Source organism: Rhinopithecus roxellana, chromosome 7 (genome assembly GCF_007565055.1).
Source record: "Rhinopithecus roxellana isolate Shanxi Qingling chromosome 7, ASM756505v1, whole genome shotgun sequence".
Classification (NCBI taxonomy): domain Eukaryota; kingdom Metazoa; phylum Chordata; class Mammalia; order Primates; family Cercopithecidae; genus Rhinopithecus; species Rhinopithecus roxellana.
Genome location: NC_044555.1, coordinates 31,317,948 through 31,332,045, shown reverse-complemented (window position 1 = coordinate 31,332,045; position 14,098 = coordinate 31,317,948). Strand labels below are relative to the sequence as shown.

At 42.5% G+C, this 14,098-nt stretch overlaps 1 protein-coding gene across 2 annotated transcripts in view; it reads left to right on the top strand.

Moving 5' to 3' along the window:
• The first annotated feature begins 1,380 nt into the window (after positions 1-1,380).
• The window catches only part of MAOA (monoamine oxidase A), a 99,539-nt gene continuing 86,821 nt past the window's right edge, over positions 1,381-14,098 (top strand). The window contains exon 1 of one of the 2 annotated variants that reach the window (XM_030934182.1): positions 1,381-2,929. In XM_030934182.1, the coding sequence (XP_030790042.1) occupies positions 1,531-2,929 (1,399 nt within the window). In that variant the 5' untranslated portion in view covers positions 1,381-1,530. The remainder of the gene's footprint in view (positions 2,930-14,098) is intronic. The other variant, XM_030934183.1, reaches the window with a different exon arrangement.

The following is a 14,098-nucleotide window of genomic DNA, read 5'->3' as shown; positions in this document are numbered from 1 at the left end:
CTAGCACATAGTGTGAAATCAAGTATTTGAATGAAAATAAATGAAAACAATGAGAATAAGGAGAAAGGTGGACAGCATCACATTAGAAAGAGCTGATTTCTTTATATCTAGTTTTTCTTCTCTCTATGCTCAAAGTGTACCAAGATAAAAATGATTTCAATTTAGTCATAAGTCTCAAGTCCTTTTCTAGGAAGTAAAAGTTATTAAAACAGGATGAAGAAAAGACTAAATCCATTTCTTTACAGTTTATTCAACAAGATGTTTGATACAGAATGGGGTGAGGGGCAACAGGAGAAATGTTTATAGGTGGGAGCAGACATTGTTAGCTTCCTCAAGTTCTCATCACTTTCTCTAAATTTATATCACGATTTCACCTATTTGTGAGGGTTCCAGTAATGACAAATTCAGCTTTTGATGACAAATTCAGGATAAGAAAAAGTGGGAAATTAAGAAAGGGATAAAACTAGCAAACAGAAGGCTGGCTGAACAGTAAAATATATGCACTAAATAGCACTCTTTTCAGTAGGATGGGGAAATACATGTTTTTTATTTCATTTGTTTCTGCACTTTAGCTATCCCTTTGACCCTCGCTTTTAAAATGCAGTCCCACTTAATACATGATAGGTGAGTTATTTTTCTTGCCTACTTGTTTCGATTTGGGTTAAGCGCCTCAGCTTGGAAAACCCCATAGAGAACCAATAACTGCCTGGTCTCCCACAAGTGAGGGTTCTCGCCCCGCCCCGCCCCGCCCCGCCTCGCCCCGCCCCGCTCCGCCTCGCCCCGCCCCGCTCCGCCTCGCCTCGCCCCGCCCCCACCCACCCCCGCCCCGCCCCCACCCCCCCGCCCGGCCCCACCCCCCCGCCCCGGCCCCACCCCCCCGCCCCGGCCCCACCCCCCCCGCCCCGGCCCCCACCCCCCCCGCCCCGGCCCCACCACCCCCCCCGCCCCGCCCCACCCACCCCCGCCCTGCCCCTCCCCGCTCCTTCCCGCCCCTCCCCTCCCCGCTCCTCCCCGCCTCTCCCCTCCCCGCTCCTCCCCGCCCCGCCCTCAACCTAGTGCGGGCTGGAGGCTGCGCAGACCTCGACGGGCACTACATGACGTCACAAAGGGGCCAGACCAAGTGGGGAAGCACCCTGCGATCCTGAGATCCTGCCCGGCTCAGCCTCCTTCACATATCTGCTTCCTTAAGTTCTCTTGCCCAGATAGCTTTCAGTTAAAAGCAAAGAATGAAAGCACTAGGTTGAGACACTACGCGGCTACACCCACATCCACTCCGCCACTCTCGCCAGGCAACCGCGCCCCCCGCCTGCAGTGGCATCGCCCGGCCACGCCTATTGGCCGGGCTTCCAGCGCGAGCGGCAGGCAGGCCGGGAAGGCGGGGCCAGGCCGGCGTACAGCCACATCTCCCCGCCCCTGAGTGGGCCCGGCGCCCGGGGCTGGCCTCCAAGAGTGGGTACTCGGAACAGCCCGACTGGAGAAGAGCTGCGGGAAGCAGAACACCGCCCCCAGCGCCCAGCGCGCTCCAGAAGCATGAGCACAAACGCCTCAGCCTCCTCCCCCGGCGGCATCGGCACCGGCACTGGCACCACTACCGGCACTGGCACAACTACCGCCACTGGCACCACTACCGGCACTGGCACAACTACCGCCACTGGCACCACTACCGGCACTGGCACCACTACCGGCACTGGCACCACTACCGGCACTGGCACCGGCACCAGGCGCGAGGCGGAGGGCCCGCCCAAAGCCGGGGGCACAACTTCCCAGGTCCCGAACCCGGCCTCCAACTTGAACGACACCTCGTACAACTCGTCCGAATGGAGCGTCCTTTCTGAGTGGCGGTCCGTCTCGGATCCGCTAGCCATTTCCCAGTGGAGCACGTCCTCAGCGGCCGAGGCCGCCTCCTGGACCTCCAGCATACCCTCCCGAATCAGCACCCCCGGTCTTAGCGAAAGTATGGACTCCGACTACAAGAGTGGCCTCCGGGGTTTCAGCGCTTACAACCCGAGCAGTCGGATCCCCGAGTCTACCACCCGCTCGAACTCCTCCGATGTGGCCTCCACAGCCTCCAGCCAGGACACCGGCATTCCCTGGGTACTAGTAACAGGGCCTACCCCGCCCATTAACTCCCCCCACGAGTCATTGCAAGGGTCTGTCTTCTCTTCAGGGTTCAGCCCCCCACGGGATTCGGTAAAAGTACCCAACCTGCCCCCTGATTCCATCCTGACCTCAGTGCCCGGCTACACTTGGATGTTTGTACGAGGACCTCCTATACCCAGTGACCTTTCGCAAGTGTCAATACAAGCACCTCCTACACCCAGTAACACCCCCCGAGTGTCAGTACAAGGGTCTGCCACATCCTCAGTGCCCAACTTCCCCTGGGGTTTGGTACCAGGACCACCTCTACCGGATAACATCTCCCCAGTGTCGCCACAAGCACCTCCTGCGCCCCATAACATCCCCCAAGTGTCAAGGCAGGCGTCTACCCCCACCTCAGTGCCTCACACTCCGCGGGGTTCAATACAAGAATCTCCTGCACCCAGTAATCCTTTCCAACTGCTGACACAAGGACATTCTAAACCTAATAACTCTCGCAGAGTGTCAGTACAAGAGTCCGCCCCGCTCTCAGTGCCCAGCTCCCCCCGGGTATCAGCTGAAAGATCAGCTCCGCCCCTGGGCGCTCCCGGAGTATCAGCAAAAGGGTTCGCCCCGCCCACAGTGCCCGGCTCCCCCCGGGTATCAAAAGAAGGATCGGCTCCGCCCCCGGGCTCCCCGGGGGAGTTGGTAGAAGCGTCCTTCCCACCCTTTGCCGTCCGCACTCCTGTGCCTCCGACCCGGGAGAGTGTCAGCCAAAGCATGGAGAATCAAGAGAAGGCGAGTATCGCGGGCCACATGTTCGACGTGGTCGTGATCGGAGGTGGCATTTCAGGTCAGTGTGGACCGTAGCGGTGGCCTGGGGGGTCATGGCCAGTCAGGGGTAGGGAACCTGTAGTAGCGCTTGTGGCGTTTGGGGGTCTCTCATGCATGCGAGAGTGTAGTGTAGCCATGGCTCGGCCCCATATCCTGCGAGGTGGGAGTGGGGGTTGTGCCAGTTTTGCTGGTGGTGTGATTGGGGGAGTCAGACACAATAATTTTACTACTACTACTATTAAATACTAATATTTAATCAGCTCTTGCTGTGCAGTTATATTTAGCGCTTTACGTGGATTTTCTCAGTCCTCAACAGTCCTGTGAGGTGGGAACTAAATTCATCCCCGTTTTGCAAAACCAAGAAACTGAGGTCTGGGGAGTTTCAATAACTCTCTTGAGGTCGAATCACCTAGCTTGGAAGTGGCTGAACGATTTTCTCCCATTTAAGACCTGCAGTACTAATTCCTGAGGTGGCTGCTTTGCCTCACTGATTTCATATCCTTTGCCCTAAACAGAACATCAGGATACAGATTTCTGTAGTATTGAGGGAGCAGTAGTGTTATTCCAGCCCTGCTCTTCTCTATTTTCCCTGGAAAATTTAGTGGGTGAAGAGGAAGGAGGTAGACTCCTTTAAGAAAAGGTAGAAAAAAAAAAAAAAAAAAGAGGGGAAGAGGGAGTGAGCTCTTAAACTATTCCTGTGTGTGTGTGTGTATGTGTGTTTGTGAATATATATGAACTTTGTGTATATATATGAACTTTGTGTGTATATATATATATATATATATATATATATATGAACTTGCAGGAAGGTGTAGGGCATTTATTATCCAAAGAGAATCCCTTTATGAAGCAGGGGCTGAGTGCCGTTGTATCCTCCTTCCTTCTTTCACTAAGAGGTACCACCACCTGAATCTTGTCTTCATGAGCCAGTTGGTAGGCCAGGGTTCCCCTGGTCCAGGCTTGGATTTGTGGCTAACCAAGTGAGTGGTGCATGAGGCTTTTCAATATCTTCCTGGAAGCCTCATCATGATTGATATATTAATTGTCACCTATGTTGCCATCATTGGTAAAATGTTAGAAATTTAGGAATTTTGTTACCTTTCAGCCCTGGCTAGAATACCACACTGACCTATCCTGCCCCCACTAGGTGTTAATAATTTCTGAGTTATCCCTGCAGGGTCTGATTCAGAAAGAGAAAGATGATGGGAGGGAGTAAGTAGAGTGGCCCCACAGTAGCCATTTTTATATATAAATCTTTCGAGGAGACGCTGAACATGCTTACAAACTAATGTTGTGTAGAGATAGCTTTTGACTTGGCCTGTTCAGGATAAACAGTCACCTCTTTATCCTGAACAGGCCAAGAGAAAAGATTGGCATGAACTGTTGCTTTGACAGTTCCAGCCAGTACCAGCAAAAACATACATGTATGTTGGAGCATCAGAAGAAAGCAGCTCCTGGTGGAGAGTAAGAAAAAGGAGTATTTCACCTTCTCTTTATGTATTTATGTATTTGTTTATTCATTCAAAAAGCACTTGTTGAGTACCTGCAATGAAGTGTGCTGCTGTTTCCCAAAATCTGGTCCCACTAGGCAAGCCTCCTAAAAGCAATATGGTTGTAGATCCTGGAAAATAAATGTGATGGCAATGTGTTATATACATTGAGGAGGGGTTCTGGGTCCTCTCGCATCTCCATACCATCTGTATTCTGCAATTCAGAGTTCTTTCTGGGATTTTATTCTTAGTCTCTTTCTTGTTCCGTCTCCAGAATTCCTTAAGGAGCGTTGTTTTTGTATATTTCCTCTGCCTGATTACCTGCTCTTCCTCCCTTTTTATACTTTATGCTCAATACTTGGTCATTAGCAGAGGTGAAATCACCACGTAGCTGATAAACTTTATGCTTTATGGTCTTATAACTGTAGGTCTCTTCGGTTCTCATTCTAAATAAATAACCAGTTTCATACTCAGTCCTGTATTTGCAATTTTGCTTTCTTATTTCTTAGAGAGGTTACCCAACTTATATAAGTTGTAGGTCCCACAAAACCTGAATCTGTCCATGGTCACTCTTAATTATTAATTTATTTCCATTTGGGGCGTTTCTTACACAGTAGTTTACACCCCTATTCCAGAGGCCAGCTTCAGTGACACTGGAAAAAGCACTTGGCTTCCTCTAATGTCATCTCCATCAGTCAGATCTGAGTGATTTTAATACTCAGACTGACCAGAAACATTGCTTTCTATCTGTGGTACCTTCCCAGATGGTTCACAACTGAAATAAAAGTAGTTGCAAGTGTGGCTCATGTTAGATCCTGGACATCAACTGAGTGTTTCATGAGCGGGTGAGAAGCATCACTTCCCAAGCATTCTTGTGAATTCAGAAACATACCATTTTTGTGTGTGCTTGGCAGTATCCCATGAATTACTTAATAGTCCCTGTGGCAGTTTTATATGCTTTTGGATGTTCTTTATCACTTTCGTTAGGACTTGCATGCTTTGATAGGTTACCCACACATTCATAATACATCACCAATCCATAGCATCAGCAGTGTTATTTCTATTATATAGCTCCTAGAAGAGTACATATTCTAAGTGACATTACTCAGAATTGATCCATATTAGCAACATTATTTTTTAATCTCTCTACACAGAGAATAACAGCATCTTGATGTATCTCCTTTTTTTGTCATTATAAAACATAAAATAGACTATGTCTTACAACCACAAACTCTTTTTATCTGCCTAACCACCAATTAAATAATTATATATAGTATGTTAATAGTTGAGAGGGGAAATAACCCTGCTGATTTGTTGGTCTAGTGATATCTTTAAAATGCTCTGGTCCTTAACTATTCATCATCTATCACCATTTCCTTTTTGAAACTCCTTTCATGTTTTCTGCGATGCTATTGGATCCTGAATTTTTATCCCATACCGACTGCTGCTTTTCCATCCCTTTCATTGTGCTCATATTCTTGCAAGCATCTGGTTTTGAAAGGTTCCACTGTTCATCACTTTGGGGTTCTTAGGTACTCTCTCCCTCTCTTTCTCATCCTAGGACTTCAGCTGTCCCTTATCTGTAGAAAACTCTCAAGTCTCTCATTTGAATCCTCTTCTTTCCCTGAACTGTCCCATAGTTTATCTGCTCCTGGGTATTTCACGATTGAACACTTCAGGTTCAACATGTACCATAGCTACTGTGCTAGCCAGTCCAGCTTCTTTTCCTCAGTTCCTTGACTCTGTTCTTAGCACTACCATCCCTTCTATAATTTTTGACATAATCTTTTCTTTTATCTTCTGCACCCTTTTAGCAGATCCTTCTCACTCTTCTTTGGGGCTATCTCTCTTCTCCTTTCTCTATGATGACCTCCCTCCCCCCATCACCAGGACAGACTCTTTTTGAAAAAAATTTTTGTATAAATGTAAGGCATACACCTGCAATTTTGTTACATGGATAGATTGCGTAGTGGCGAAGTCTGGGCTTTTAGTATATTCATAATGTGAATAATGTACATTGTACCCATTAGGTAATTTCTCATCATCCACCTTCCTCCTGCCCCCACACCCTTCCAGTCACCAATGTCTGTTATTCCATACCTCTATGTCTGTATGTGCACATTATATAGCTCCCACTTGTAAGTGAGAACATATGGTATTTGACTTTCTTTTTCTGAGTTGTTTCACTTAAGATAATGGCCTCCAGGTTCCATCAATGTTATTGCAAAAGCTCTTGACCCCTGAAGCTACCTGGTTATGACCCCCTTCCCAGTGGTCACCCTTTACAATAATGTCTCTCCCTTTATGTCCCTCCTGCATGCATGTTCTCCCAGACTTGATTTTTCTTAAACACTTCTTTCATCACCTTGCCCCTCTACTCGGGGCCTTCAGTGCTCCCCTATCAGCAATCTCTCAAACACCTCCCTACCCCGCCCCGCATCGTGACAAGTAGCATTTCCTACTCTTTTCCAACATGGGTTTGAGCTTTAGTCTCACTGCCTCGTGTCCTCAGGCTACACCACCTTTATTTTGTCCCTTCATGCCTCTTCTGTTTCGATCTTAACATGGAAGTGCTTTTCTCTTACATTTATATTCTGTCTATCCTTCAACACTTGGCTGAAGATCCTTTCCTTGATCACTCTGGCTCCCATTGATTTTTCTCTCCTCTTGTAGAGCTTGTAATCTGTACTTAACAAACAATTTACACTTGTTTTCTATCTCTTATTTCATGATTTGATTTTAAGGATAATGGCTCAGTCACTGAATTCAGGTGCTAGTTCTTACTCATGAGCTGCCACAGATACAATAAATGACAGAAAACTAGCGGTGGAAGATTTTAAAATGTGCCCTCAACTGAGAATTTCTGAAATGGCTCTCTTTAGTAGAGAAAAAAAGGAAACAAGAAAAAAGCCCACCTCCAGGGGACAATGTATACTTCCTTCATGAGTCTGTTTGGAATTTGAGTCTTTGGGTCAAAGGGGTTTTAAAAGGCAATCTAGTCTAATCACCTAAGATTTTAATCTTCTTGACAGCACCTCTCTGGTGATTAGGCCCAGATGGCTGTAGCTTTGAACGCATTTAAGGACAGGAAATGCTCGATCTCTCAAAGCAACTCATTACAGGTAGAGGTAGCTCTGGCTCCTGGTCTTGTTTAAGCATTTCAGGAGCCTCTACCCATATACTAAGCAGGGACCAGATCATGGGGAAAGAAAGAGGTATATAAAGATGAGTAAGTAGCATCCCTGTATATAAGGTACTTCTATCTTCTGGAAGAAGTAGTCAAGTGGGTGAATAATTGACATGAATACAGTGAGATAATAATTGATAGGAATATAGTGAGATAAATATCAATGCAGTGAGATAAATACTAATGTTATGAATATGAACAAAGTGCAGGAATCTTGAGAGATAAGTAGAATTTTAACAGGTAGAAATAAGAGGATGGAAAAAAGACATACCATACAGGAGATACTAGAGGAATACAGATACAGTCATGAGGGTAAGCCAGACATGAGCAGTGCTTAATTTCCCAATGGCGAGAGTTCCAGGGAATGACAGTAGTTGTTTCCTATGCCTCTAGGGATATGATCCTGGTAGCTATTGAGATGACCCCAGTGTGCCACGTCTACCCATGATTTTTGTTCCTGTGTGAGCTGCAAATGGTTAGCAAGTGCACAGTGAAAATGCCTTAGTCATAACGCTGGATTGTCCTGGGTGAATACAGTGTTTCTTCATTTTTTTTTTTTTTTTTTTTTTGCAATTAAATTCCAAGTGTCATGTAGAAAGACCTCTTCGTGTCCAAATAGTGTTTAAGCAATAGAACTCCTCTCTATTTTTGTCCATCAGCTGAGCTCTGCTAAAAGAATTGAGAACACTAGCTGCCCAGAATTCAGTGCTGTGTAAAATCAGCAGGAGTGAATTTTTCTTATCATCTGAGAGACAGAAAAGCCATTTCGCAAGAAAAATGACTAATGTTCAGCATTCCGATGACTGAGTCCACAACATACCACAATTTCCCTTTTTGCTGAAATATATCACCCGTAAAAATTATTCTGCTAGGACCATTTTAGGCATTTTAACCCAGAATTTGGCAGCATGTACTGTGTGGTTTTGCAGTGATTAAGAAAAGCTTCCATTTAAGAAATGCCACTTATTTTGGGTGTCTTAGTTATTTGAATACTCTGAGGTTCAATGTGGGCTGAGCATTAATTTTGTGCTGTTTAGGACACTTCTCTGCCCCTATTTTATATTTTATTTTTAGGATGTTTTTACTTCATAAACTTTTTAAATACTGAACAAAGAACACAAGAATTACATTTATTTGTGTTCTGATTTTTTTTTTTTTTTTTAAATCTTCATGGTTGAGGGAGCTTTTGGATTTATCTGGCATTTAATGGGAAATTTTAGCATTTAGTCAATACTAACTGATTTGAATTGTTACATAATCCTCAGCTATTGTGAAACATGTATTTAACAATAGATCTAGGTAGAGCATAATTGCATACATTACAGAGACGAATAATGGAGAAAAAGAAACATGGAACACCATTATTGGTGAATATTGGGTCACAATCTTTGTGTAGTTGTGGCATAGAAATATTTTAACCTATGAAAAATCTTGCAGTATTTGCATTCAAGTGTACTCAGAAAGACTAAGGTTGTATTCTAGTTTTATATTACATACAGGTTGCCCAGCCCTGTGATTTAGAAAGTGTAGACACCTGATAAATAGTTGTTAAGGAATATACTTGTATGTATGAGATGTATAGATTTCATAATGATAGGTGCTTTTTTTTTTTTCATTTTAATTTTGAGTAATCAGAACTTCAAAAATTGAATCAAAACGTTTTCTAAATGTTGTGAGCATTTGAGACAAATTGATTGTTGGGACTGTTTCTCCTCCTTTATCATGACAAATATTTTATATTTTTACCAGCAATTTGTATTTTCCTTCAAACAATCTATTTCTTGTTATGTTGCCATCTATCATTGTGTATTAGGGAAATTTAAAGTCTTTGAACTGTGGTTTTGTCATCCAAGAAGTTGGATTAAGTTATATGTGATATATCTTCTGGTATGGATTTTTAGTAATTAGTCAATTTCATGAAGATCCGTCTCTTTAGTTTTCTTTCTTGGACCGTCCTCAACGTTTTTTTCTTCTATGCTTTATTCTGGGAAGAGTTTGCATTATCTCTCATACTGACATTCTTCACAAACTTACATCAGGGCCTGGGTCTCTCCACAGGTGCTCATTCACACTTTCCCCATGGATTCTCTGAGACTTCTTGAAAAACCCTTTTCTAGTTGTTGCTAGGCCAAAGTAAACAAAGCACACTCATTAACAATATTTAATTGATTGATCAGATAAAAGTCTTAAGAACATAAAAAACAGATGATAAACTTTAAGAGTTGAAGTAATTATATATTAACCATGTCCAAGGGTTATAGAATAGTGGCCTATAAGAGCCCAAAGGGACTGAAACAGAGGCTCAGAGGGGTCAAGGGAATTACCAAATGCCGCAAAATTCTTAGCTATATAACTTGTCCTTGGATGCATAAAATACTGACTTCCAGGACAGTGCTCTTTCTGTACCTCACCTCACTGGACTTGCTTTGTCAGCTTATCCATAGATCTGCAGTAAACCTTACTATTGTTTTACTTTGAAGGTTGATGCTCTAAAGCATAGTGACTACTGCTTGACAGAAATTTATATAAGATATCACAGGGAATGTTATTGCGTTCTGAACATTTAAATTTAAAAATATGGGGCACCCTATTAGGTAAAATGACTTTCATATGACAAATCTATTTCCTTTTTGGAAAGTCCATTCCTAGTACATTTAGGATATGTAGAGATTGTTGGGATAGTTTAGATCAGTGATTCTTGACCTTTTGGACCAAATGTCTCTTGGAAAATCTGATGAAAGCTATTGGACCTTTTCACCCAAAAAAGCATATTTTTACACATAGATGTTTTTCTCCCCTGCACCAGGCCAGTGTTCTGGAAACCTCTTCTGTGTCACTGTCCTAGTAGTCTAATTATTTTTAGCTGATACTGAGGCTTCATGAAAGTGGTGAAAAATATTTCAGAGGATTCATTACATCATTAGACAGTTACTAGTAATGAAATTTTAAATAGACCATGATGAAGAGTCAAAACATTCAGGCTGGAAACGAAGGCACCTACATTTGCTATATTAGGTCCATGATAACTAGAGAAGTGAACTTGACATGTTTTGAAAAGAAAGAATTTGGGAGAAAACATTGGTGAAGGAAATGGAAGGCTGTGGTGGTTAAGATGATTTCTTATAGTAGTTTTCAAAGATTGTTTATTTAAAGTATCATTAGCCCATCGTCTATTCAGTGACTTGTGTGAGGAATAGACTCTATGTAACCTCTGTGTCACAGGGGTTACAGCTATGAGCCTGAAATGCTTTTCATACCTGAAATTGGTTCAGAGGTCCACTGTCAGCACAGAGAAGGGAGGAGTTAATTCCACCTGGAGAAAGTGACAAGGAAAGGATTTCATGGAGGAAGTAATACTTGACAGAAGTGTCATAGATTTTGGACAAATTCTGAAATGTAATGAAGATGACCTTTAAGGTGACCATTTCCAGATTAAATGAGTTAGCTTGGAGCTGTGGCCTAAGTTGAAGACCATTTTCTTGCTTGTATGTGTCTGTTCATTCATTCAGTAAATATTTGTCAATTGTGCATCACTATATGCCTCGGGTAAAATTTGTGGGATTTGCTCTCTGCTTTTCTGCTTTGGGCATATTGCCTCAAAAATGAAATGCTTCTTCGAAAATCTGATGAAATCTGATTGCCTCAAAAATGAGGCAATATGAGTTGATATTTGACTATACTTTTTATTGTCTTTGGAGTGTTCAGTCCAAGAGTCCAAATGTGCAGTTATGTAAGAATTCTGTTGGCCAGAGACCACTTCACTGAATAATAATTAACTTAATATATCATGCAGTGTACTCTGTACAATTCCTAGGTGATGATGAATATCAAAGTTGAAGAAAGATGTCACTTTCAGGAATAAAGAGAAAGAACTAGGCAGGCATCAGAGTGTACACCATAGCTACACTAAAACCTTGCGCCAACACGCTCAGCTTGTGCTCTAGGCATTGTTCACCTAGGACCTTGCCTTTGGGAGTTTATTATGCTATTTGAGCAATCAATCTTATAAGAGATTAAACAAGCTTTCCTAAAGTGTGTTTTCAGGTATACATTTTTTTAAAAAGCAGAGGGTGGATAAATGCTGAGTTAAATGGGTCTTTTTGCTGCAGGACTTTTCAGGACCATATGCCAGCGTGCACCAGGCATTTCCCAGAAGGGGAAACAGTGTGTGGTGTCCCAACTTCCATGAACATTGATACTTCTCCCCAGAGCATCTTTCTTGAGGACTCATGTTCCATAAAACATTTAGGGAACTACAGGCCATCCTAGTGTGCAGAGTCCAAGGACAGCAATATGGAGTGTCCCTGGTGTATTTTAAGTTTCAATGAAAGAATGGGGCAAATAACAAATTAAGGGGTAATTGCATACCCTAACTTGAGTGAGATCCTTTTATCTAAAGTGAAGATGAATGCTGAACAATAATCAAATAAATTAGGACTGTCTAGACAACCAGTCTATTGAATTCAGGGCAAATTGAAGTTAATTGTTAGCTTTCATCTGTTTATTACTTGAGACAGCCCTATGTTTTTTAGCCTCTCAAAGGGATTAGAAGATTTGGCCTTTCCAAAAGCAGAGAATTACGTATCTGAAAGGAAGTACAAAATGCAGATGGGCATAGGTATAGATTAGATAGATAGATAGATAGATAGATAGATAGATAGATAGATAGATAGATAGGAATGGTTTTATGTATCAAGGGCAAGTTTGCATGTACATTGATATTCTCTGTTGTCTTCTGCCAAAGAGCACAATGCTGGTTCAAAGATCAGAAAATGTGCTAGCGGTATTTAGAATCTGCTGGCTGACTTAGGCATTAAAATGACATGGCACCCTATCCTTGTCAATGTTTCTTAATTGCTTGAAATAAATGTAATCTACGTAGCATTAGAAACTTCCCTGTTGCCCTCATCCACATAAGCATGAAATTGTTTTCTTAGTATATGGTTCTTCTATTCATTCCAACAAGCATTTGGGCACCGCAACGTGCAAGCTCCATCCTAGGGATGCAAAGATTTATAACACATTTCTATATTTTCATAACACACGTTTAGCTCATTTATACATCTCAAGATTAATGCATCTAAAACAAGACACTTGATATTTCCCCATAACTCTTCTTCCCCTGGCTGTTTCCAACTTAATAAAGGGTACCACCATTTAACCAGTTGCTCAGGTTAAAAAGCTTAGATCCATTCTTGGTTCCTCTCTTTTTGTCATACACCACATCCATTCCAGCAGCAAATCCTATTGGCTGTAGCCTCAAAATGCGTTCTGTATCTCACGGCTTCCCACAACAACTGCAACCACAGTTATCCCCACCCAAGCCATTGTGGTCTTTTGCCTTTGTCCAAGCCACCATGATCTCTTGGCCAGAGATATCTGCCTCTTTACTAGTCTCTGTGCTTCCTTCCCCTTTTGCCCCACTACAGTCTGCTTTCCTCACAGAAACCAGGATGATCTTTTAATAAGTTAAAATAAGATGAATCACTCCCCTACTTATAAGCCTCCAGTAGCCCCTATCATACTTAGACCAAAACCTAGAGTCTTGCTGTGGTCTACAAGACACTCTGTCACTTAGTCTCTTCTTACTTTTCCAGTCTCATCTCCTCACTAATTTCCCTTTGTCTGTGCCAGCCTTATTGTTCTTTGAGCACATCAGCCTTTTTCCTATCTTCCCCAGATACTTGCATGGCTCATTTCCTTACTTCATTAAGATCTCTGCTTTAATGTCACCTCTCAGATGCATTCACTGATGACCCTGTGTAAAAGAGCACTCCCCACCTCCATGGCTTACTCTCCCCTTACTCTGCTTTGTTTATCTTCATAGCACTTAATATTTCCTTAATAGTTCATAATCACTTAATATTAATATTTATTCCTTTATTTGTTTTTTTTCCTCCATAAAAATGTAAGCTTCATGAGGACTTAGTTATATTCACCTATATCACAGCACCTAGGATGATGCCTGGGACTCAGTAAGAGTGCAATATTATTTTATGGGTGAATAGATGAAGGAATGAATTTAGCTAGGTTTATGATACTTGTGAAGGGGTAAGTATACGTACTTGCAGAAATATTCCATTGTTATCCATGCCTTAGATGCTTCTCATGAAGACAGCCCACATTTCATATATCTGTAGGCTGTATTTGAAACATTTTAAGGGGAAAAATAATTTGAGGTAGAAAAAAATTCTTAATGTTTGTGTGTGCTAGTTTTCTCTTTGCAAACACAGTGATGCTCTACAGGAAACATGTATGTGCAGTACATTCAAGTGAGTGTATATTGAAAGATGACTCTTTATTCCACTTCAACCCCAAGCACTATACCCCAAAAATAACTGCTATGATAGTTTATTGTGTATCCTTTCAGATATTTACTGTGCAAGTATGAAGTATATACATTTTTTGTTATTCTACAATGGGCCTGTACTATATACAGGGAATCTCAACTTTGCTTATTTCACCTTATTTATTTCAAAGAACTTTCATTCATTTTAATAGCTGTATAGTA